Here is a 24408-nt window from a genome sequence, read left to right as displayed (position 1 = left end):
AGGAATTAATGTAAAGAGTTAAAAGTGCTCTACTAGTTTGTCATCTTAACTAGATGATAAATGACATAGGAAAATTGGATCCCGTGCATTGGCCTAATTAATGCTATACAGTTCTATCTGTAAAATAGCTGGAAAGATGTTGAAATGTTCCTTTAGTAAACATGCTGACTACTGAGATGCACCAGTAAACTATGTGATTCAGTGGCTGGGATTTTAATTATAATTAAGAAACAATCTTCCATTCAGTTCAAATGTCAGCTAACCAAAATCCTGCGATTGAAGGTTAAAAAAGATTAAAAATTAGCTTTATTTCTCACATGTACATTGAAACATACAGTGAAATGGCTCGCTTGTGTCAAATCAAAACAGCAAGAATTGTGCTGGGCAGCTAACAAGTGTAGCCATGCTTCCAACGCCAAAATAGAATACCCACAACTTACTAACCCTAACTGTACATTCTTTGTAATGTGCATGGAAACAAGACCACTCAAAGGAAACCCATACAATCACGGGGAGAATGTGCAAACTCCTTACAGACAGCAGAGAATTGAACCCAGGTCACTGAAAAGTCATGTGCTAACCGCTATGCTATCATGCCGCCCAGTAAAATCTTATGTAATTGAATAATATCCTAATACTATAAATAAATCTTGAAAAATGGGATGATTACTTCAGCTAATTTTACTGCATCATTATCAGGTGATACTAGTGTACAGGCAAATTTGCTTCCAAATAATCATTGATCTAGTCTTTCAAATGCAAACTCTTTGAATTTGAAAGAGCATTTGGCTGTTAGGTATGTTTTAACGTAATCTGGGCTTGCTTGGTATATGAGTGACAACCGTAAGTAGTAAATATATTTCAAAATCCAGAAATGTAATGATAGATTCAACACCAAACTACCTTGGTTGTTACTATGGATCATACATATTGTGACGTTCTGGCTGAGAGCGTGGTCACAGCCCGCCCCTGCATTACTAATGACCAGTACTGTTTATTGTTGTGTTAAAATGCTTTTTATGGAATTATGGTGGAAAGTTCCAGTTCATTTATTGTTACATTCTAGCTTGGGTTATACAGTTTTTTGCTTGTGTATTTGTGGGTCATCCTAAATGTAACTGGGGTGTGTGATGGTCGCCTCCCCCATCAGTGAGACTGGTTGGGTTCACTCTCCGGGTCATGGTACCTGGTCTGTTTGTGTCTATCACAATAAAACTGTTGCCGAGTTAAAGAGCTTCCTCATCCATTATTATGAACCAAATGCTCGCCACAATATAATATTGAGTCCCAAACCTGCTAAAGGTTGGAAAAATAGCTGTGTTTTAAAAAGGGAAGCAGCACTTAGGTTCAATTTCCTTGATAGCATTACTAAGAAACTCGATTACTTTTTCAACAAAAAAAAATCTATTCTCCTTTCATGATCTAAAATAAAACAAACACAACAAATGCGATCGGGGATTCTTTGCCAACAAACCTATGAATCATGAAGTACATGTCTCTTCCAAGCACTGATTTCACCAGACACACCAAAAATTGTTCTTCAGTTTTGTGCCACACAAAGAAAATCACATTATAATGCATCTTTCATGTTCTTGCCAATTCAATTAGATAATCGGTATCTTTTTAAAAGTTTCTTTGCATCCTCCTCTCCACACAATCACAACTACCTTTGAACCAGCAGCAAACTTTCAAATCTGACATTTGATCCTCACTGGAACACCCACTGGAATACTGCCCATTACTGCGTGCAATTTGTGTGTTTGAACATTATTGACAAACCTGTATGGGACCTTATAATAACCCTTCTGTAGCTTTAAATATACCACATTCACTGGTTTTCCTTTTGTATTTCACTACTTACAACCTCAAGGAATCTAAGAGATTACCGTAGATTCCAGACTACAGAGCGCACCTGATTAAAAGCCGCACGCTCTAATTTTAGAAAGAAAATCAATTTTGTACTTGTACAAGCCGCACCGGATTTTAAGCCGCAGGTGTCCCACGTTGTAATATGAGATATTTACACAGAAAGATATTACACGTGAGGATTTTTTCTTTTAATTAAATCCATATGGTAACATAAACAAATATATATTGCAAATGCTTTTTTTCGAACTGTGCCTGTAACACAGATACTTTTAAATATACATACGTATCGGTAACACACAAATTACGTTGCGTATACTTTTTACTGAACAGTGCACGAACAACATTCCAATATCTCCTAACGACTGGTTAAAAAAAAAAATATATATACTGCAGCCTACCAGGAAAAGTTATTGATCGCCTTCTTCATCTTCCTCCTGCGCACTAAAACCATCAAAGTCCTCATCTCGTCACTCACTTCAGTCTCTTCGTTGTCGCTCTCACTTGAGCGCACGCGGTCCTCTTCATCACGCAGCAGTCCAGCCTTTCGAAACCCGTTGGTGATGGTGGAAGTTGTGACAAGGCTCCACGCATTTAGGATCCACTGGCAGACTTGAGTTAAAGATGCTCTTCGCATGCATCCTGTTTTGGTAAAGGATTTCTCACCGCTCGTCATCCAAGCCTCCCACTCAACGCGCAGCGCCACTTCAAATGCCCGGTTCACGCTGATGTCCAGTGGCTGCAAATACTTCGTGGTGCCCCCAGGAATCACAGCTGGAATTGAGTTTGTACTCTTGATGGCAGCTTTCACTGAACTTTCATTGTCAGCCGCTTAAAAAATCACCATCGGTGGAAGCTTTAGTCCGGATGCTGTGCAGCTCAGAACACAAGTAAAATGCGTTCTCTCATGGCCACTTGTTTTCAGTGTGATGGACGAGTCACCTTTTTTATTAACAGTCCAAGTGAGAGGCAGGTCAAACGTCAAAGGTACTTCATCCATATTTATGATATCATCTGACCCGATGGAATTCTCCGCTATCTTTGTTTGAGTGAATGTGCGGAAGTTAGCAAGCTTTTCCTCGTGGTCGGGAGGGAGCTGCTGACACAGAGTCGTGCGTACCCTGACGGACAGGCCTTTTCGTCTCATAAATCTAAAACACCACGATGGCCCACCTCTAAAATCTTCGATTTTCATTTTGGTGGCAATTGCTTTAGCCTTCAGCCTGATCTGCACGGTGGAAACACCGCGGCCGCCTGCTCTCTGTGTGTTAACCCAGTCTTAAGAAAGTTTTCAAGTTCGGGACATCTGCTATGATTACCTCTGAAAGCTTTTGTCGTCTTTTTGCATTGACTCAGTTCTTCACGCTGGCGTCTCCACCGTCTCACCATCGATTCATTTATGCCAAGATTATGTGCAGCAGCTCGATTTCCTTCTTCAACTGCCAGATTGATCGCCTTTAACTTAAAAGCTGCATCATATGCTTTTCTTCGAGTGTTTTCCATGTTGATGAGGGTGAGTACAAATGACTGATTTACAATAATTTAATTGTGAAAGTGCGCTTGATTTATCGTACAATTTCATTGGACCTCTGTGAACTACTCATCAATTTTATTGGTCTACTGTCACGAGGCAAAATGTTTTTGGCGGCATGAAAAAAAAACATGCATTAGCCGCACCGTAGTATAGGCCACAGTGTTCAAAGCGTGGGAAAAAAGTAGCGGCTTATAGTCCGGAATATACGGTAGTTACATTTTCTGATTAGTTAAACAATTTCAAATAATTTGTACTCCACAATCTTCAAATCTAAATTCATGTTAATATTACATAATTTCTTATTGGAATCCCTGTAATCACGTTTTCACCTTTGCCATATCACTAATATGTTTCCTGCTGAAAAGTGATGAGTGGAAGTTATACAAATTAAAAATTCATCTATCCCTTTGCTTTTCTCAGCTCATGTGCAGCTCTTAGATTAAATGACCTCACTGTCTTTTCCAAATGTCACCAAACTTGATTTTGGTACATAGAGAAAAAAATAGCCTCCCCTCCTACACCAGGGAGGTCTAAGTGAAAGTTTAAGGTGAGGGAAGAGATTTAAAGGATATCTGAGGGGGTAAATTTTCCCCACACAGAGCATGTTCTTTAGAGGCTGCAAGAGGAGCTAGTAATGACAGATACAATTTCAGCATTTAAAAGGCATTTAGACAGGTATTTAGGAAAGGCACTGAGGAAGAGGTTTAGTATAAATACAAATCACGGTTGGCAAGATGAGCTGGAACAAAAGGACATTTTAGTGCTGTATGATTCTATAAATTTTTGTACATTCAGTCATAGTGCAAGACACTAACAACAATTTTATTCTGTGTCGGCATGAAAACATCCGATGTCAATCAAAGATCAACGCACACAAAATTGCTGGAGCAACTCAGCTGGATAGGTAACATCTCTGGAGGGAAATCGACAGTTCATGTTTTGGGCCAAGACATTTCAGCAGGACTGGAGAGGAAGAAGTCAGAATAAAAAAAAAATAGGGGTAAGGGGTGCAGAATAAGCTGGTAAGAAGTACATGAGTCCAGGCAAAGTAGGTGGGTGGAGGGGGAATAAAGGGAATGATGTGAGAAGCTGGGAGGTGGTAGGTAGACGAGGCAAAGGGCTAAAGGAATCTAATAGGAGAGGACAGTAGACCATGAACAAGGAGAACCAGCGGGAGGTGATGGGCAGGTCATGAAGGCAGTTTAAAAAGAGAAGGGATAAGGGAGCTACATGAATATGACAAGTGGAGGGGGTGGAAGAAAAGAAAAAAAAGGAAGGCAAGGGTTCTGGAAATTAGAACTATCGACATTGATGCTACCAACACAGAATATGAGGGAATATAGCCTCAAGATTCAGAGGGTAGCAGATGTTTAGGATGGAGATGAGGAGGAAGTGCTTTTCCCAGAGTGGTAGATCTGTGGAATTCTCTGCCCAATGAAGTAGTTGAAGCTACCTCAGTAAATATATTTAAGATAAGATTGGATTGATTTTTGCATAGCAGGGGAATTAAAGATTATGGGGAAAAAAGCAACTAAGTGGAGATGAATCTATGGCCAGATCAGCTATGATCTTATTGAATGGTGGAGCAGCTTGATGAGCCAGATGGACTACTCCTGCTCCTATTTATTTTGTTCCTATGTTGCTCCTCCAAGCTGGGTTTGGCCTCATCAGGGCAGAGAGGAGGCATACAGATATATCAATGTGAGAATTATAAGTGGAATTGAAATGAGTAGCCACTGATAGACCCTAGCTTTTATGATGAATGGAGAATGAACACGCTTAACCAAGTCACTCCCCAATCTGCATCGGGTGTCACTAATGTGGAGGAGGCTGCACTGGGAGCACCAAATGCAATAAATGACACAAATAAAATTGCAGGTGAAGCACTGCCTCAACTTGAAGGACTGTTTTGGAGCAAGAAAGCTGTGAGTGAACTGCCGATTTTTCAGAGTGAAGGGAGTTTTTTACTACTCGGGTTCAAGAGAGGCGAGACTGAGCAGACGCGTGACATCAGGCAGTAGAGCGTGAAAGGTTTAAAAAAACCCTGCCATATCCAGTGGGCAGCATCAGAGCAGGCAGCGGAGTGAGAGGCAGCAGAGTGGTAGAGCTTTGGCTCAACAGGCTAAGGTGGTAAGGGGAGGAGGCGAGGTAGGAAGTATGTGTGTGAGGCCAGTTTTCTGTACTCGGTGTCAGATGTGGGGGGTTCTAAAGTATCCCAGCCTCCCAGACGGCCATATCTGTACCAGGTGTGTCGAGCTGCAGCTCCTGAGGGACCGAGCTAGGGAACTGGAGATGCAGCTCGATGACCTTCACCTAGTCAGGGAGAGCAAGGAGGTGATAGAGAGGAGTTATAGGCAGGTAATAACACCGGAGTCATGGGAAACAGACAAATGGGTTACAGTAAGAGGAGGAAAGGGAAGAGTCAGGTACTAGAGAATACCCCTGTGGCTGTACCCCTTGACAATAAGTACTCCTTTTTGAGTACTGCTGGGGGGGGGGGGGGGGGGGGGGGGCAGCTTACCTGGGGGAAGCGGTAGCGGCCATGCCTCTGGCACAGAGTCTGGCCCTGTGGCTCAGAAGGGTAGGGAAGGGAAGAGGAAGGCAGTAGTAATTAATAGGGGACTCTATAGTTAGGGGGTCAGACAGGCGATTCTGTGGACGTAGGAAAGAAACTCAGATGGTAGTTTGCCTCCCAAGTGCCATGGTCCAGGATGTTTCAGATTGCGTGCAAGATATCCTGCAGTTGGAGGGAGAACAGCCAGAGGTCATGGTACATATTGGTATCAGTGACATAGATAAGAAAAGGGAAGATGTCCTGAAAAAAGACTACAGGGAGTTGGAAAGGAAGATGAGAAGCAGGACCGCAAAGGTAGTAATCTCAGGATTACTGCCTGTGCCACGTGACAGTGAGAATAGCAATAGGATAAGGTGCAGGATAAATGCGTGGCTGAGGGATTGGAGTAGTGGGCAGGGATTCAGATTTCTGGATCACTGGGATCTCTTTTGGGGCAGGTATGATCTGTACAAAAAGGACTGGTTGCTCTTGAATCCCAGGGGGACCAATATCCTGGTGGGGAGGTTTGCTAATGCTACAGGGGAGAGTTTAAACTGGAATTGCTGGCGGGTGGGAACCGAACAAAGAGACTGGGGAAGAAGAGGTTGGCTCACAAACACAGAAAGCTTGTGGACAGTGTGAGAGGGAGGATAGGCAGGTGATGCAGAAGAGACACGCTCAGACTGAAGGCTTAAGATGAGTCTATTTTAATGGAAGGAGTATTGTGAACAAAGCAGATGAGCTTAAAGCATGGATCAGTACTTGGAGATGTGATGTGGTGGCCATTACAGAGACTTGAATGGCTCAGGGACAGGAATGGTTACTTCAAGTGCCAGGTTTTAGATGTTTCAGAAAGGACAGGGAGGGAGGCTAAAGAGGTGGGGGTGTGGCACTGTTGATCAGAGATAGTGTCACAGCTGCAGAAAAGGTGGACGACATGGAGGGACTGTCTACAGAGTCTCTGTGGGTGGAGGTTAAGAACAGGAAGGGGTCAATAACTTTACTGGGTGTTTTTTATAGGCCGCCCAATAGTAACAGGGATATCCAAGAGCAGACAGGGAAACAGATCCTGGAAAGGTGTAATAATAACATAGTTGGCAAGATGTGAGATTTTAATTTCCCAAGTATCGATTGGTATCTCCCTAGAGCAAAGGGCTTAGATGGGGTGGAGTTTGTTAGGTGTGTTCAGGAAGGTTTCTTGACACAATACGTAGATAAGCCTACAAAAGGAGAGGCTGTACTTGATTTGGTATTGGGAAATGAACCTGGTCAGGTGTCAGATCTCTCAGTGGGAGAGCATTTGAGATAGTGATCATAATTCTAACTCCTTTACAACTGCATTGGAGAGAGATAGGAACAGACAAGTCAGAAAAGCGTTTAATTGGAGTGAGGGGAATTATGAGGCTATCAGGCAGGAAATTGCAGGCTTAAATTGGAAATAGATGTTCTCAGGGAAAAGTACGGAAGAAATATGGCAAATATTCAGGGGATATCTGTGTAGAGTTCTGTATAGGTACATTCCAATGAGACAGGGAAGTTATGGTAGGGTACAGGAACTGTGGTATACAAAGGCTGTAATAAATCTAGTCGAGAAGAAAAGAAAAGCTTACTAAAGGTTCAGAGAGCTAGGTGATGTTAGAGATCTAGAAGATTATAAGACTACTAGGAAGGAGCTTAAGAAGGTAATTAGGAGATCCAGAAGGGGACATAAAGCAGCCTTGGCAGTCAGAATTAAGGAAAACCCCAAGGCATTCTACAAGTATGTGAAGAGCAAGAGGAGAAGAAGTGAAAGAATAGGACCTATCAAGTGTAACAGTGCTAAAGTGTGTATGGAACCAGAGGTACTTAATGAATACTTTCCATAGTGAATACTGAAATAAAAGGATCTTAGTGATTATAGTGATAACTTGCAGACACTGAAAAGCTTGAGCATGTAGATATATAAGAAAGAGGATGTGCTGGAGCTTTTGGAAAGCATCCAGTTGGATAAATAGCTGGAACCAGATGATATATACCCCAGGCTACTGTGGGAGGCGAGGGAGAAGATTGCTGAGCCTCTGGCAATAATCTTTGCATCATCAGTGGGGACGGGGAGGTTCTGGAGGATTGGAGGGTTGCAGATGTTGTTCCATTATCAAGAAAGGGTCAGACCCCACTGTGCTCAGTTCTGGTCGCCTCACTACAGGAAGGATGTGGAAACCATAAAAAGGGTGCAGAGGAGATTTAAAAGTATGTTGCTTGGATTGTGGAGCATGCCTTACGAGATTAGGTTGAATGAACTTGGCCTTTTCTCCTTGGAACGACAGAGGATGAGAGGTGACCTGATAGAGGTGTATAAGATGATGAGAGGCATTGATCATGTGGATAGTCAGAGGCTTTTTCCCAGGGCTGAAATGGTTGCCACAAAAGGACACAGGTTTAAGGTCCTGAGGAGTAGGTACAAAGGAGATGTCAGGGGTAAGTTTTTTTTGACTCAGAGAGTGGTGAGTGCCTGGAATGGGCTGCCGGCAACAGTGGTGGAGGCAAATACGACAGGGTCTCTTAACAGGCTTTTAGTTAGGTATATGGAGCTTAGGAAAATAGAGGGCTATAAGTAAGCCTAGTAATTTCTGAGGTAGGGACATGTTCGGCACAACCTTGTGGGCTGAAGGGCCTGTTTTGTGCTGTAGGTTTTCTATATTTTGATATCTATGTGCTGAATGGAGGTAAGTTCCTTCCTTTTTCCACCCCAATTCTATATCCTCCAAAAAAAATACTGCTCTGGTTTCTACATACACACTGATGCTTTACCTCATCATCAGCTCTCCTGATTCACTCATTATCACAAATTTGTCAAACTTTTTATCCACCTTCAACACATGACAAACATAACCTTCCTCCATTAACTAGAAAAAAAAAATCTTCAAAGCCTTTTCACCCTAACAATGATCTAAAACTACTAAAGATGTTTTGTGATATTAATCTATGGACCTCATTTCCAAGATACCTCTTTCCACCTCGTAACTAAGATGCTACTAAAAAGTCATACACCCATCCCTCCATTACATCAAGACTTGCTATTCCAATGCATTCCTGCTGGGTCTTTCTGAGCCTGCACTCTGCAAACCAGCTTTTTTGCCATCAGCTCAACCTATCCATAATCTCCATCCTACCATCTATCATTCAATTTCTGTTAGTCTATAACCAGCTCTGGTGAAGGAAAATGTCATGGTTTTTACGCTTATTTTCAAATTTTATCATGGCCTCATGACTGGCTAATCTTCTTTCGTCCTCTCGCCATCCAAGAGAGCTTTGCTCTGGTATCCTGCCTGTATCAGTCATTGAATGTTAAATACCCAAATGCCTAAGTTCTGAGCTCTGAAAGCACTCACTATACATTTCTGATTTTCATTGCCTTTGGAAGTCTCTTTAAATCTAACCACTTGGGTTATATTTTACTTATAAGCCCTGATTTCTTGTTATTGGCTCAGATTCAATTATTTTCATTGTAATGTTTATGCTACATTAAAAGGTGCTGTATAGATGCAAGCTTCTGTCCTTTAAGCTACCAAAGGTACTGCTGGTAAGCAAACATCAATACTGAAAAAGTAAATTTACCACATAAATCTGGGATACTTGAACAATATCACAAGGGATTACAGCTTGAGATATACTGCTTCCAAATTAAATATGACCAAAGCTATGAGCATACAAACTACAGAACTGAATGAAATTGCAGGTAAGGAAGAAGAGCCTTGATATGTGCGGAAGAAAGCTACTCTCCCAGTTAGTCTCACATATAGCCCTACACAGAAAGAAAGAGAAAGATATTGACATGACAGAGATAATCAGCTGCTGTTACTTTATGTTAAGATGCAAGAAATGTTCCTGTCCTTCAATTTTAAGGTCAGAAACAGAACAGAACAGAATGCTCCCCAGTTAGAGAAAACCACGATTAATCATTACGTGCAAAATCCTCCAAAACATCCTGAAGAGTGAGCAGGAAAAAATAATCTTGGTAACAAACCTGGAAACCAGAGTGCATGGAACTTCGATTTAGACAGAACTTAACTGAACTGTAATATGCCTAACATTTCCAATTGATAATTATCTGATTATTTGATGTGACTATCTCTCAGTAACTCCTACTTATCAACTCATTCTTCTGAACGATCCATACGTCATCCAGCTCCAAAATATTCTGTAAGAACCAGTTGCATTTCTCACATAAATAGTATCAAGGACACTGATTTCCCAGATGTATTATATTGTACAAGAGAAGCACACCACTAATCTGTGTTCTACCATTGCAATAAAGAGTAATTTGACAGAAACCTCAACCAAGCCTCCACTTCTCAACTAAGTCTCTTGAGCCAAAGGCTTAATTCCTCACACACTCCCTGTCCAATCACACTATGCCTGCTGTGCTTAAACACATCCTCATTTTATTGGTTCTTACCAACTGCATTACAATCCAAAAGTGAACAGGTCAAGGTAGCGTACCAGTTAACGCAACACTGTACAACTTGAGCCAGATTTCAATTCCCGTGTCGTCTGTAAGGAGTCTCTGTATGCCCTCCTTATGGATTGCATGGATTTTCCCTGGGTGCTTTGGTTTCCTCCCACAGTCCAAAGACGTACTGGATGGGTTAACAAGACATCGTAAGTTGTTTCACGATTAGGTTAAGGTTAAATTGGGATTGGTGAGCGTGACTGGGGTGGTGCGGCTCGATGGGCTGCATCACAAAATAAATCAAGTCCAATGTGGGAATTTTTTTTGCACTATTTACAGTGTTAATAATAGCAACAAGAACCTAGAGGCAAAAAGACTAGTATCCCCTAATTAACCCGAAATGGGCTGCCTATGCAGAGATTCAATAAAACTCATTCAAAATCTGTTGCTGATCCATCTACTTCTTTCGGCAGAGTAATTTATAAACAGTTCCTATTCTGAAGATTGTTATCTTTGGTGCAATGGGCTTTCTTATAAATTAGATTCCATAAAGTGATAAAATGCTTTGTCCTGGCCTCGAGAGGCACAATTCATTTTGTATGAGCATCACTCCCTAGTTGTTTTCTTTTGTATAATTTCATACACAGGTTAGTTTTTATTCTGAGAAGCACACGGTGGAAACACTTGCATCTCCATCCACTCTTTATTTCCCTTTGAACAGCAATATCTGAGTCTTAAGTTTTTGATGATATTGGTAAACATTTAGTAGATATACTTTGAAAAAAGTATTATGTTTAAGTTTATCTTTGTGCCACAATTTTACTCTTGTTTACACTGCATTATTATGTAGTACTGCATATGTGAAGTACCTTGATACCTTGTGAAGTACCAGTTGTGAGTATAATTGGCAATATCAGTAAAGTCAGACTCAGGCACATGATGATTCTACATTGAACTTAATACATATTTTACTTAACTCTCTGTAGTTTTGCAGAAAAGAGATCTCATTGACTACCCCAAAGAAAGCTTCCATCTTGGACAATTTTTGAGAAATTGTTTAATTCGCTACATACCTGTGCCATTACACACAGTAAGGGCAGTAGTTTCTCATTAAGGCTACTTCCTTGGAAAAGTTATCAAACTTAATTTTCCCACAAGGTACATGAGAACATGATCGCCATTCATTACATGTACAATTCCCTAATGATTTTAAAAAGCTCCTCAGTACCAACTTGGAAGTGGATATGGAGAGGATGTTTCCTATGGTGGGAGAGTCCAAGATGAGAATACACAGCCTCAGAATAGAGGGTCCTTTCAGAACAGAGATGAGGAGAAATTACTTTAGCCAGAGAATGGTGGATCTGGGGAACATCTGCCACAGGCAGCTGTGGAGGCCAAGACAGAGGTTGATAGATTCTTCATTAGTCAAGGGCATGAAGGGATATGGGGAGAATACAATTGGAGCTGAGAGGAAAATGGATCGGCCATGATGAATTGCTATGATGTCACTGATACAATAGACTGAAATTTCCATTCTAAAGTCTCAAAAACATTTAACAAGATTAACCACAAATTATTTCATAAATTGAATAACTGTGATTAAAGTTGCATTTTTAGTGGATACAAATACAGCAGCAAATAAATTTTGAAAGTTCAAAACTAAATTCGTTATCAAAGTACAGATATGTCACAATATACAACCCTAAGATTCATATTCTTACTGGCACATTCAGTAAATCCATAATAGAGTAAGAATCATTAGTAGGCCTCCATTAGTCTCGATAGACCATGGATTTGCACCTTGGAAAGTTTCCAGGGCACAAGCTTGGGCAAGGTTTTTTTTTTGAAATGGAAGACCGGCAGTTGCCCAAGCTGCAAGTCTCCCCTCTCCATACCACCAATGTTGTCCAAGGGAACCGCATTAGGACCCATACAGCTTGGCACCGGTGTCGTCAGAGAGCAGCATGTGGTTAATGGCCTTGCTCAAGGATACACATGCAAGCCTTAGCCAAGGCTCGAACTTGCGACCTTCAGGTAACTAGACAAATGCCTTAACCAGTTGGCCACGTGCCAACACAAATAATCATTATAGTCAATGAAAGACCACATCAACTCGTGCATTAAACCAGTGTGCCAAAACTGTGCAAGTACAAAACAATGGAATAATAACAATAAATAAATAAGCAAAGGAAATCGAGAACCTGAGATGACGAGTCCTTGAAAGTGAGTTCATTGACTGTGGGAACATTTCAATGATAGGGCAAGTGAATTTGAATTAAGTTATTCCTTTTGGTTCAAGAGTTTGATGGCTGAGGGGTCATAACTGTTCCTGAACCTGATGGTGTGAGTCCTGAGGCTCCTGTACATTCTTCCTGATGGCAGCAGCTAATAGTGCATGATCTGAGTGGTGAGGGTCTGTGGTGAAGAATGCTGCTTTCCTCCAACAATGCTCCATGTTGATGTGCTCAAAGGTGGGGAGGCATTTATCCATGTTGGACTGGGTGATATCCACTACTTTTTATATGATTTTCCATTCAAGGGCATTGGTGTATTCATCCTAGACTGTGATGCAACCAGTCAATACATTCTCCACGACGTATCTATAGAAGTTTGTCAAAGTCTTAGATGTTGTGCCACAGCTTCACAAACTCCTAAGTAGAAGCCGTGCCATGCTATCTTTGTAATGACACTTACATGTTGGGCCCAAGACGGATCCTCAAAAATGCTAACACTGAGGAATTTAAAGTTGTAGACCCTTCGATAAGGATAGCTTATGGACTTCTGGTTTCTTCTTCCTGAAGTCAATAATCAGTTCCTTGGTCTTGCTGACATTGAGTAAGAGATTATTTTTGTGGCAACACTAAGCTAGATTTTCATTCTCTCTCCTATATGCTGATTCACCACTATCTTTGGTTTGCCTGTGTCAGTGGTATCAACAGCTAACCTGAATATAGCATTGGAACTGTGCTTAGCTACAGCCATAGGTGTAAAGTGAGTAGAGTATAAAGCAGGCAACAGTTAAAAGACTAATGAAGGTAACTTCAAACTTGTTAAATTTCACTCGTATGTACATCAAATGGTGGTACTGTACTATTTAGATTTCCAGATGTAATTTATGATTTCCATTGAAAATATTGACTCTCTACCTTAGAAACATACTATAAAAAAGTGCAGTTCAGTTTTTCCCCCCATTTCTGAGGTTATGCATGCGTTCTTTCATGTTGATCAAATTCAAGTCAAAATTTGTGCTACACGATTTTCTATTTGAGAATTAAAGATCATTAATCAATCTAACATTGCATTTCGAATACCTAAAAATAATCAAAAAACGTTGCAAGTAGTTTCAGGATACAGAACTATTACCTTTCACTTGTTTGGCAAAACTGAACATCAGTTTAGAGAAAAGATCAGGACTTTCAAATTTTTCCTCTTTCACCTTGAGCCAGAAACACGTCTCTGACATTTCCTGGGGTCCAATCTGGAATGAAAAATATGAATTTAATCAATTTAAAGATCTCATTTCTGTTTCACAGCTATGATAATAAATTGTTATCCATTAAGAGATTACAATTATTACCACTCAATTTCATTTCAGGCAACTGTCCATAACCTTTTTTTGACGAAGCCTAACAAGGTTCTTCTTCATACCATGCTGCACAAATAGGCATTTTTGTTAATTTAAAAAAATGTTGCATTCAAAATTCTACTTCTATTTAAGAACACCAGATTTATAATTTATAATTTCTTGCTATTCAATATCAGGTTGTTACATTTCAAAACAACTTTCCCAAATAGTTCAGTTTTATATCAAATAGTCAATGTTGGAAAAAAAATACTTCATTTCTCTTTATAGAAGGTACCATAAATCACCTTTTGTCTCAGATGTTGATTCACTATTCCTATAGTAGACCATTAATTTTAATTCAATAATACAAATCACTGCACATTCACAACAGCTCAGCATCTAAATCAGTCTACATACAGATTTCACTAACGCATGCAATCTGAAGCTTACCTTCTACTAAGTTCTTAATATGAGATGTACAATGCCCTATAATTTAAAGATCACCATTTGCTTTCTTTTAGTTTTCTTCTTCCTCACAAATTCACAGATCTTTTAAAGTGACCAAATGTACAAAACCAATAAGAACAAAAAGTGTCTACCTCTTCCTGTAAACCATTAATTTACCATGTGGCACAACAGAAGTCCAGAATGAACACTCTGAATCTTAGGCAAAGATATCACCATCTTTATGTTAAAATTGGAACTAGCTGTGTTATCATAAAAGTGGTAGAATTACAGTTGTAGCGATTATTTGAAAACAAACCAAAACAATCTGAGAGACTGAGGGTTCTCAACACTCTACGACGCACTTCCAAATAATGTATTTCTAGTTTAGAAAAAAGTACATTTGGTCCTTTATTACAAAACAAGATGAACAATCTTCTTAAGATAAAAAGCTAATGAAGTTAGCGACATAATGGTCTAATTAGCTAATGGCATTATTAGCATTATTGAGTTAGCAAAATAACAAAGTTAGCGATCTAGTTAGCGCTCCAATAACATCCCAATTAGTGAAGTTAGTGTATTTAAGCAGTATAATAATGTTCCAAATAATGTATCATTCCCTGTGGCTTACTCAGTCTTACTAAACAACTATACTCACTTACTGCTACCATTCCCTACCCACGTGACAGATTACTATAATAAATGCGCCACACAATACGATACAGAAAATAGATACGTGGCTCCAATAGACAAAAAGTAGATACGCGACTCCTAAAATGGTGATGATAGGTACTACCAAGATTTCCTGGACTCATTGAATATCTAATCCATAAGGTGTCAGCTATAAACTGAAATAGTTTGTCAAATCAGTTTGTTCAAATATCAAGAGTGAATCATTTGATAGGTTTAGGAAATCCTTCATGAATACAGAGCTACAGAAGACCAATCTGACATTTGCAGAATTAATCACTTACTTATCACACACTTTGAAGTATACAGTGAAATGCACCATTTGCTTTAACAACCAGCACAACCCAAGGATGTGCAGTGGTCAGCCCACAAGTATCGCCACACATTTGAGCGCCAACACAGCAAGCCTACAATGTTAACCAGAACAACACAGAACACTAAAAGCTAAAAAAAAACTCCTTGGGTCCATCCAACCCACACAGACAGCTCTCTAACCCCAGGACAGGCTTCTAGGCCTCCTGCAGACTCACAGACAATAGGCCTTTGACTCCCCCAGTGGACTTCAAGCCAGCAGTCCCTGGATTTCGACTTCCAATTGATCATGACGAGGCATTGGCCTGGTGTCCCCTGCTCACATGGAGATCTGATCCTAAGATTTACTGATCTGGGGGGAATTCTCTGACCTAGTAGCCAACAGCCCTCAATCTTACTGGTCCTTATCCACAGCGCTTACGGGTCCTTCATCCATGGATATCCTTCGTCCTATGCTTACATCACTGGCCTTTGAGCACAAGAGTGGCGGCCTTGACTCCAGATGTCCTTAGTCAACCATCCACCTTACTGGTCTGCAAACTGCAGCAGGCAAGGCTACAACCTAACCCTTAACTCTCTCACATTCCTATCCCAAAACCTTAACCTGACACATAACTCCCATCTCTTATCACCAAAATCATCCCCATGAACTTCAAAAACACCTATTTAGGAGTGACGATCTCAATGAAGACTGCAGCTCAATGCCATTTTGATGAGATGATCAACTGAGATGAAAGTTTTATCATGAATGTAATTAGCATTTATCATGAAGAAAAATCTAAAACTTAAGATTGTAAGCTTTGAATTCAACAAGCAAATCAGAACATTATTTCCTTATACAAAACAATCTTTGCTTGGTGTTACGTACCCTTGTCACGTGACTGGGGTTGAAGCTATACTGGACTTGAGGTAATGGTCTTGTGATGGTGGAGTGATGTCATTTTCCCGCCAGTAGAGGTCATGTGACAGGCTTTTTTTATTAACAGGGTATAAAAGGAGGACCTCTCCCTGTGAGGAGGGGCAGTTCGTGGCTGGATTTGCCATGTTGGCTTCATGCCACTGCGTGATTTAACGTTATGACGCAGTTTAGTTGAAAGATGAAGTTTTATTTAATGCCTAAAGTTTAAAAGGTCATTGCCAGCAGTTTCTTTATAACACTGCTAGTTGAAAATCAGTGGAGAGTAAAGATCAGAGTTCGGGAGTTAAAAGATTGAGGAGAATCGATTTCGACGGTGAAACAGGTTCGACCTTGTTTGATCCTGATTCGGAAGGAATTCGTTGACTGTTTTCGTGTTAATCCCTGTGAAATAGCAGAAAGGACTGGGAACAGTTCTGTAAAGGAAAGGTCAGTGCCTTTAAGCCGTTCCATTTGTCCATCTATGTAAATTCTTCGTGGGAAAAGTTTGATTTGGGAACCGAAGCAACACGACGTGAAAGAGAATTTAAATCGTCTTAAAAAGTCTCTCACTTAAATGGACTGTAAGCATTTTGAACTTTTGCAATACTACTTTGAAGAACTGTTTAAGCTGCCTTGCTTTAAGAACTGTTTAAGCTGCCGCACAGCAGCTGATTTCCGGTTACGTGAGTGGTTTGTTTACTTTTGGGTGGTTTGTTTTCAGTGTTTAATAAGTGTGTTATTTGTTATAAAAACTCCTGCCTCACTCATATATTTATTGTTGCTTGAATCCGTAACACTTAGAACATAAAGATTTGAAAGGGATAGATAAGATAGAAGTAGGAAAGTTGTTTCCATTGGTAGGTTAGACTAGAACTAGGGGCAATGCCTCAAGATTCAGGGGAGAAGATTTAGGATGGAGATGAGGAGAAACTGTTTCTCCCCAGAGAGTGGTGAATCTGTGGAATTCTCTGCCCAGGGAAGCAGTTGAGGCTTCTTCATTAAATATACTTAAGAAACAGTTAGATAGGTTTTTACATAGTAAGGGAATTAAGTGTTTTGGGAAAAGGCAGGTAGATGGAGCTATGTTTACGGACAGATCAGCCATGATCTTATTGAATGGCGGGGCAGGCTTGAGGGGCTGGATGGCCTACTCTTGTTCCTATTTCTTATGTTCTTATGTAAGATATTTGGTAAGTACTAAAATAGGAGAGTCTTAAATCTGTTCTCCAGTACAGAGAATAAAGGGTAATCTCTGACTTAAATCTATAAAAAAGGAAAGAAACTAGAGATAATTGAAGACTGGTATCAAATAAAAACAACTTCTATTATTGTAACCTGATCTGAAAAGAGAATTCTAGAGCACAGTTTGGTCAATGAATCATTTCCTAAGTTAGGAAATGTGACAGTCAACTTGTCCACACCAAGCTCCAACAAATAGCCAGAAATTAGATGTTTCAGATGTTGGCTGGATAATAAATGTTGGCCAGAACACCAGGAGAATTTCAAAACTATAAGATATAGTGTTGTTACTTCCTATAAAGTGAAACCTAACTGCATAAATACCAGTGATTCTTCACTCCCCGATGTGCTCAACACCTTTTATGCATGCTTTGAAACGGAGAATAATACTACACCTATGCAAATCCCAATGTTAGCTAATCCTGCAACCTATGTGATATCAGAACATCCTTCATAAGGGTGAATACCTGCAATGCATCAGGAACTGATAGTATATATAGCAGAGAGGTGAAAACATGTACCAATCAACTGGATGGAATGTCCAAGAGATCTTCAAACTTGCACTGCTGCAGAATGAAGTTCCCATCTGCTTCAGTAATCAGACTAGTGTCCAAGAAGAGTAGGGTGAGCTGCCTCTAAGCACATTGACCAGAAGCAATCATATCTATCTGAATGAAATGCTTCAATAGTTGATTATGGCTACTTGAGCAAGGACCTGGACCTGCTGCATTTCACCTACCACAATAGATTGACAGCAGACTCAATCTCACTGGCTTTCCACTTTGCTTTGGAGCAGCCAGACTGCAGCAATACATGTCAGGCTGCTGCTTATTAATTACAGCTCGATGTTCAATATCATCATTCCCTCGTTCAATATCATCATTCCCTCAGTATTAACCATTAAGCTTCTAAAGCTGGGCCTCCATAGCACCCTCTGCAACTGGATCCACAACTTTCTCAAGAGACTACTGTTAGTATGGATTGGTGATAACATGTGCACTTTGCTGACAATCAACTCAGAAGCCCCTCAAGGATGCATGCTTAGCCCATTGTTCTACACTCACAACACAGCATAAATTTACAAATTTGCTGATGACACCACTGTTATCAGTAAAATCTCAGATGGCAATGAGAAAGCGTACAAGACTGATACAGGACTGCACTAGATCGGGTAGGTGAGAAGCATCACAATAACCTCAGAGAACTGATTGTGGGTTTTTAGGAAGAGACAACAGGTGCCAGTCTTCATTTAAGGGCCAGTGGTGGAAAGAGTGAGCAACTTCAAGTTCCTAGATGTCAAAACCTTGGAGGGTCTGCCCTAGGCCTAGATGGGACTCAATGCAGCCAAGCATGAGGCACTGCACTTTGGGAGGACAAATCACTGAATGACTTACACAGTGAGTAGTAGGGCATTGAGAACAGAGGGATCTAGGAATATAGATCCATAATTGGTTGCAGAGGAAGGTACTGAGGCCAAATTTTGGAGCTTGTTAATTAGTACTGAGGAGAACATTAAGTGACGAACATTAAGCTGTAATCAATAAATAGCAGTGTGATGTATGTATTGCTGTTGTCAAGGCACAAGCTGCTCTACTTCATTTGAAATTTGAGGAGATCTGATCCATCAACAAACACACTTGCAAATTTTGATCAATGTATATATAGTGGTGAGCATTCTGATTGCTCAGGATTACAAGAGGCTGAAGACAGTTGTACAGAACATCCACACTCACTGATCCAGAACATTTTCTCCTTCTCCATCATCAGCTTTCTAAGCAGTCAATAAACTCACAAACCATCTCATTATTCTATTTTCTTTTTGTTTACAGAATTTATTCTACAATTTGTCATAATAGTACACCTTTCCATTAAGACCATGGAATTGATTCTGGACTTCAAATGAGGAAGTCAAGGAAAACACACCAGTCCTCATCAAGGGATCAGCAGTGGAAAGGGTAAGCAGCATCAAGTTCCCAGGATTCAGTATCTCTGAAAATCTATCCTGGGTCCAACATATTGATATGCAGTGCCCTGGTTCATATTTTTACTGTTATGCTGTATGTACTTCATTTAGCAGTTCTGTAAGAACAGTCTGTTCTGTTTTCAACTTGTTTGGGTTACTGTTGAAGGTAAGAGATGAGGAAAAATATGTATCATCCAATTAGGATGGTAGAGCTGAGAGGTGAGGAACACTAAAGTTGGGCTTGGGCATTGTTTTTTTGGCAGGAGAAGAGAGAAGGTGCTGGAGAGAAGAGGTGGTAGGATTCAACCCAGAGGGGTCGGTGATTTGACGAAGTCAGGAGTGAGATTAACTGAGGATCAGTGAATATGATGAAAACTTTGAGCTCCAGCTTATGCCCATCTGCTTAATTAAAATGGGTCCTTTTCTTTTTGTTTTTCTGTACTAACCCTTTAGTTAAAATTCATAAACATAATTCCCTGAATCATATGTGGTGTACTATCTAATTTGTAACAGGGTAGCAAATTACACAACATCCACACAAACAGGGGTTTGGGGTGGGAGAGCTGTCTCAATCTCATGAGTTTGGCGGGACTGGACAGTGTCTTCCCCAGACTTGCGCAGACAAGGAAACCAGGGTTTTCAGATACAATTACAAAGGCGGCACAACAGCAGCTATATTTCAATGGGAGTTTCAGAAGATTTGGTATGTCACCAAAGCTCCAGCAATTTTTTTTTGTTTTTTTAAACAGATGTACTGTGGAGAGCATTCTTTATGTATGCAGTGCACTGCAGCTGCAGAACAACAAATTCTACGACATATGCCAGTAACATTAAACCTAATTCTGGTTCTAATTTGCCTTATCTGCTGCTGCAAAACAACTAATTTCATGTCATATAAAACAGTGACAATAAACCTGATTCTAATTCTGACTCTCATAACCATCTAGAATTTCAATAACCATCTAGAATGTAATGATACACAATATCATCAGATCTGTTCTCTGAACAGATTACTCGACGGTACCATGTTTGATTAAAGAATGCAACAAAAATCCTCCAGGCATAAGATCTTCTAGTTTACACTACATGAAATGATCATTACATATTTTATGCTGCTTTATTCCCTTGGGCACATGCTAAGCAGTCATTTACCTTTGCTAAATCTCTTACTTTGCCCTTATCAGTGAGCTCCTGTAACTGTCAGATAAATTGCAGTATTATTATGCCCTCAAGCCACATTTTGACTGTAGCCAGCAAGAAAACAGCCATATGTTTATTTCCTATTTTGCTAGTTAACCTTTTCAACCCAAATTTCCATGAATGAAATCAAATAGCAAAAAACTATTTTAGTCAAATCATACCTTTTTTTTAAGCACGTACAAAGAGAGCAAAGATATAAACTTTGATCCATCTCAAAGTACTGGCTTTCAACATAGCAATACAATTTCAGTATATTACTAAGCAACATATTAAGTACTAAGGAAACATCAAAGCAGTTGCAATAAATTTTATTTTCCCTAACCTCTTCACGTTTTTAATTTCCCATATCTGATGACATGGCTTGATGCTTTTAGAATACATACTTTGACAGAAGCTGGAAATACAATTTAACTACAATCTAACAATGCTAGTTAAAATTTATTAACTATTCTGATACAATATTTGATGGACCCTTAATAGTTATTTTTGCAAAAATATATCGATCTGCCCAGATGAAAAACAGTCACATAAATTGTCAGGTTAAATCTTCAATAATTCATTTTATTATGTATGATTTGTTAACAGCAAACTAGAAATGGTATTTTGAAGATGAGCCTTAGAAAGATAAATGGAAACAATGAGGTGAGTCTTGCTTGTAAATGCCGGCAGAATTATCAGGAATGGTCAGCATTTATCCCAAAACACACAAGAATATTCATATCTTCAGGTCTTAAGCATTCAAAAGGATTTTTCGTAAGTTAAAAAAATGAATAATTTATTCCTTAATAGTTTTTTAGAAGATGCATTTCAGTGATAGGTGTATTCAGAAACAGCCCAAAGTTTGACCATCTTGATGCACAGTAAGTCAAAACTGGTGGGTGGAGGGGGGGGGAAACTTCAGTCTCTAGGCAAAAATTACATTGTATATTGTGTGGGGAAGGCTTCTATCAGCCTCCTCATGAGAAACAATTAAATTGTCTGAGCATCTAACTACTACGCTGTACCCAGCATTTTCTTAGCCAAAAAATCTCTCTCTAACAATTGCAACACAGCGACAACCAAACGACAGCAGCTTGTGTGAACTGCAGCGAACTTTATATTTCCCTTGGACAATTCATTATCCCCTAGACAACGATAGACCTTGTTTCTTATTGATTATTATTATACCCGCACTTTTAGGTTTAGTATTTGATGACGTATATTATCTGTATATTTGCATTGATATTATTTTTGTGTATTTTTACTAATAAATACTGTTAAAAATAGTATCATCAGACTTTAACAGACGTCTCTATCTTTGCTGGTAAGTAACCCAGTTACGGGGTTCATAACACTATGCAGTTTTAAAGTACAGAACCAGGAAGCCCCACGTGCAATGGCTAGGTTCAGTAGCCTTAAGGTATCAAGGAATGTTATATTGTTTGATGAAACATTTTACAAGCATCAATAGAAGAGATTGCCTTGTTAAGTTTCTAAAGCTAACCTCTTAAATTTCCTCCTACCGAAAAGCAGCAGTCTGAGTTTTTAAACAGACAACAGTACCCATTTAATTAGTACAGGCAGGTTGCATGTAAGCAGTTTATGAAGACTGGTTGCCTTTCAAGTTAACGAGCTGATACTTCTTCACAACTGATGTTTGCACTTCTGCAACTAACTTTCCCATCTTTAAAAAAATTATTGCAAACTTATAGGAAGTTTGCATAGTAGGATTTCCCCAGGTCAGGTCCTCTATGCAATCCTTTGATATTATCCGTAAATCCACTTCACTCGCTGTCAAAAATACATCCTCAGATTACATGGCATTCCTCATCATTCTCTAGACTCTGATATTCTGCATCCTTATAATCCGATCTACCTCAGGGATCGATACATGGTCAATACAACAGCTAAAGGATGCAATCCCCAGCAGCATACTAAAATTCCATTTGATTTTGATCTGTGCCTGTCCATCCCACCAGGCGTTGCCCACTAACTTTTCATTTTCTCCACTCCTACATTCTCCTTCTTACAGAACAACATAAACAGAAGTACATTCATGTTGCTGTGAACAGACAGCCAGTGTTGGCTGTTGCTGTAAACACGTAGTCAGTCGCTTTGAACGTACAATCAGTGTTGGTTGAAATCAGATCTTGGAACTTCAAAATTCCAAGGCATGTCATCAATTCAAAAGCGTATTGATTATACAACACTCCTTTAAACAAACAGACCACTTCCCAGGTCAGTCACTCCTGATCACCTTTGGACAAGAAACTAATTTTGCTGGAAGAAATCTGGAGGCAATGTTGATAATATTTTCACAGAAGAGAGCAAGAGAGAGATAGAAATATATAGTAAAAAAGATGCTCAGGTAGGCAGTGGTTCACACTTGTACCAGCTGGCTGCTCAAAGTCACTGTACCTTTCCTCATAACAGGAAGAGTTACAACTAAAAATGATAATTGGGTTTATAGGTCACATGCTAATATTCACTTTGGTAAGACCTTCTGGTAGGCATTGTCTTAATCAAGATTTACATGCCGAGTTCCAATCTAACACGTGGTGATGTCACTATGTCAGTACAAAAAAATCCTTATTCTTGCAATTATGATTTTATAAACATTCTTCTGCAGAACAGTTATAACAATTCAAAATAACAGAAAGTGCAGGAAAGACTCAGCAAATCAGACAGCATTTATTCAAGATTTCAGGTCTGGTTCAGGTTCCTTTTATGAACTGGCTCCATTTCACTGCTGCTGCATTTTCTATTTTTATTTCAGAATAACCAGTACCTGCATTATTTTTTTTGATTGCACATAGCAATTCAAATTTAAATGATTATTTTGTCAGATCACAGTAAGACTTCAAGACATAGTCACAGAATTAGGTCATTTGGTCCATAAGTATACTTTGTAATTAGATCATGGCTGATTTTTTTCCCCCTCTCAATCCCATTCTCCTGTCTTCTTGTAACCAATGATGGCCTTCCTAATCAAGAACCGATCAACCTTTGACTTAAATGGATGCAATACCTTGACCTCCACTGACTTCTGTGGCAATGACTTCCACAGATTCACTATACTCTGACGAAAGAAATGCCCACTATCTGTTCATAAGGGACATCCTTTAACTCTGTCTTCCAGTCCAAGACTCTCCAATTACTGCAAATATCTTCTCCATACCCACACTATCCAGGCCTTTCAATATTTCATAGTTTCAAAGATTCCACTCCCCCCATCCTCCTAAATTCCACTGAGTAGAGGCCAAGAGCCATTAAACACCTCTCGCACACTCAGCCTTTCATCCCCAGAATGTAATCCTCCCTAGATCTTATCCATTGCCAGCACAGCCTTTCTTAGATAAGGAACCCAACACTGCTCATAATACTCCAGATGGGGTCTGACCAACACATTATAAAACCTCAGCATTCCATCCTTGCTTTATCTTCTAGTCCTCTTGAAATGAATGTTAACATTACAATTGCCTTCCTTACTACTGACTCAACCTTATGCAGAGACTAAAGACCAAGGCTCCAGAGAATAGGATAACAAAGAGGCGGTCACAGGAAGCAGAGGAGTGGTTATGAGATTGGTTCAAGTTGGTGGACTGGGCTGTGTTCATGGACTCATGTGGATCTGAATTAATACACCACGGTTGTTATGGACTTCATAAAAACAGTTGTAGATGAGTGCTCCCCACAAAATCATTCAGAATATTCCTCAATCAGAAGCCCTGG

The 24408-nt window shown here is 39.8% G+C and overlaps 1 protein-coding gene across 4 annotated transcripts in view; it reads right to left on the bottom strand.

Moving 5' to 3' along the window:
• The window catches only part of diaph2 (diaphanous-related formin 2), a 615614-nt gene that overhangs the window by 339871 nt on the left and 251335 nt on the right, over nt 1–24408 (bottom strand). For all 4 annotated transcript variants that reach the window (XM_059977309.1, XM_059977314.1, XM_059977312.1 and 1 more), the window contains one exon: nt 13750–13864. In XM_059977309.1, the coding sequence (XP_059833292.1) occupies nt 13750–13864 (115 nt within the window). The remainder of the gene's footprint in view (nt 1–13749; nt 13865–24408) is intronic.

The sequence above is a fragment of the Hypanus sabinus genome, chromosome 8 (assembly GCF_030144855.1).
Source record: "Hypanus sabinus isolate sHypSab1 chromosome 8, sHypSab1.hap1, whole genome shotgun sequence".
NCBI classification, from domain to species: domain Eukaryota; kingdom Metazoa; phylum Chordata; class Chondrichthyes; order Myliobatiformes; family Dasyatidae; genus Hypanus; species Hypanus sabinus.
Note: the sequence above shows the minus strand (reverse complement) of the source record. Positions and strands in the feature narration are given on the sequence as shown.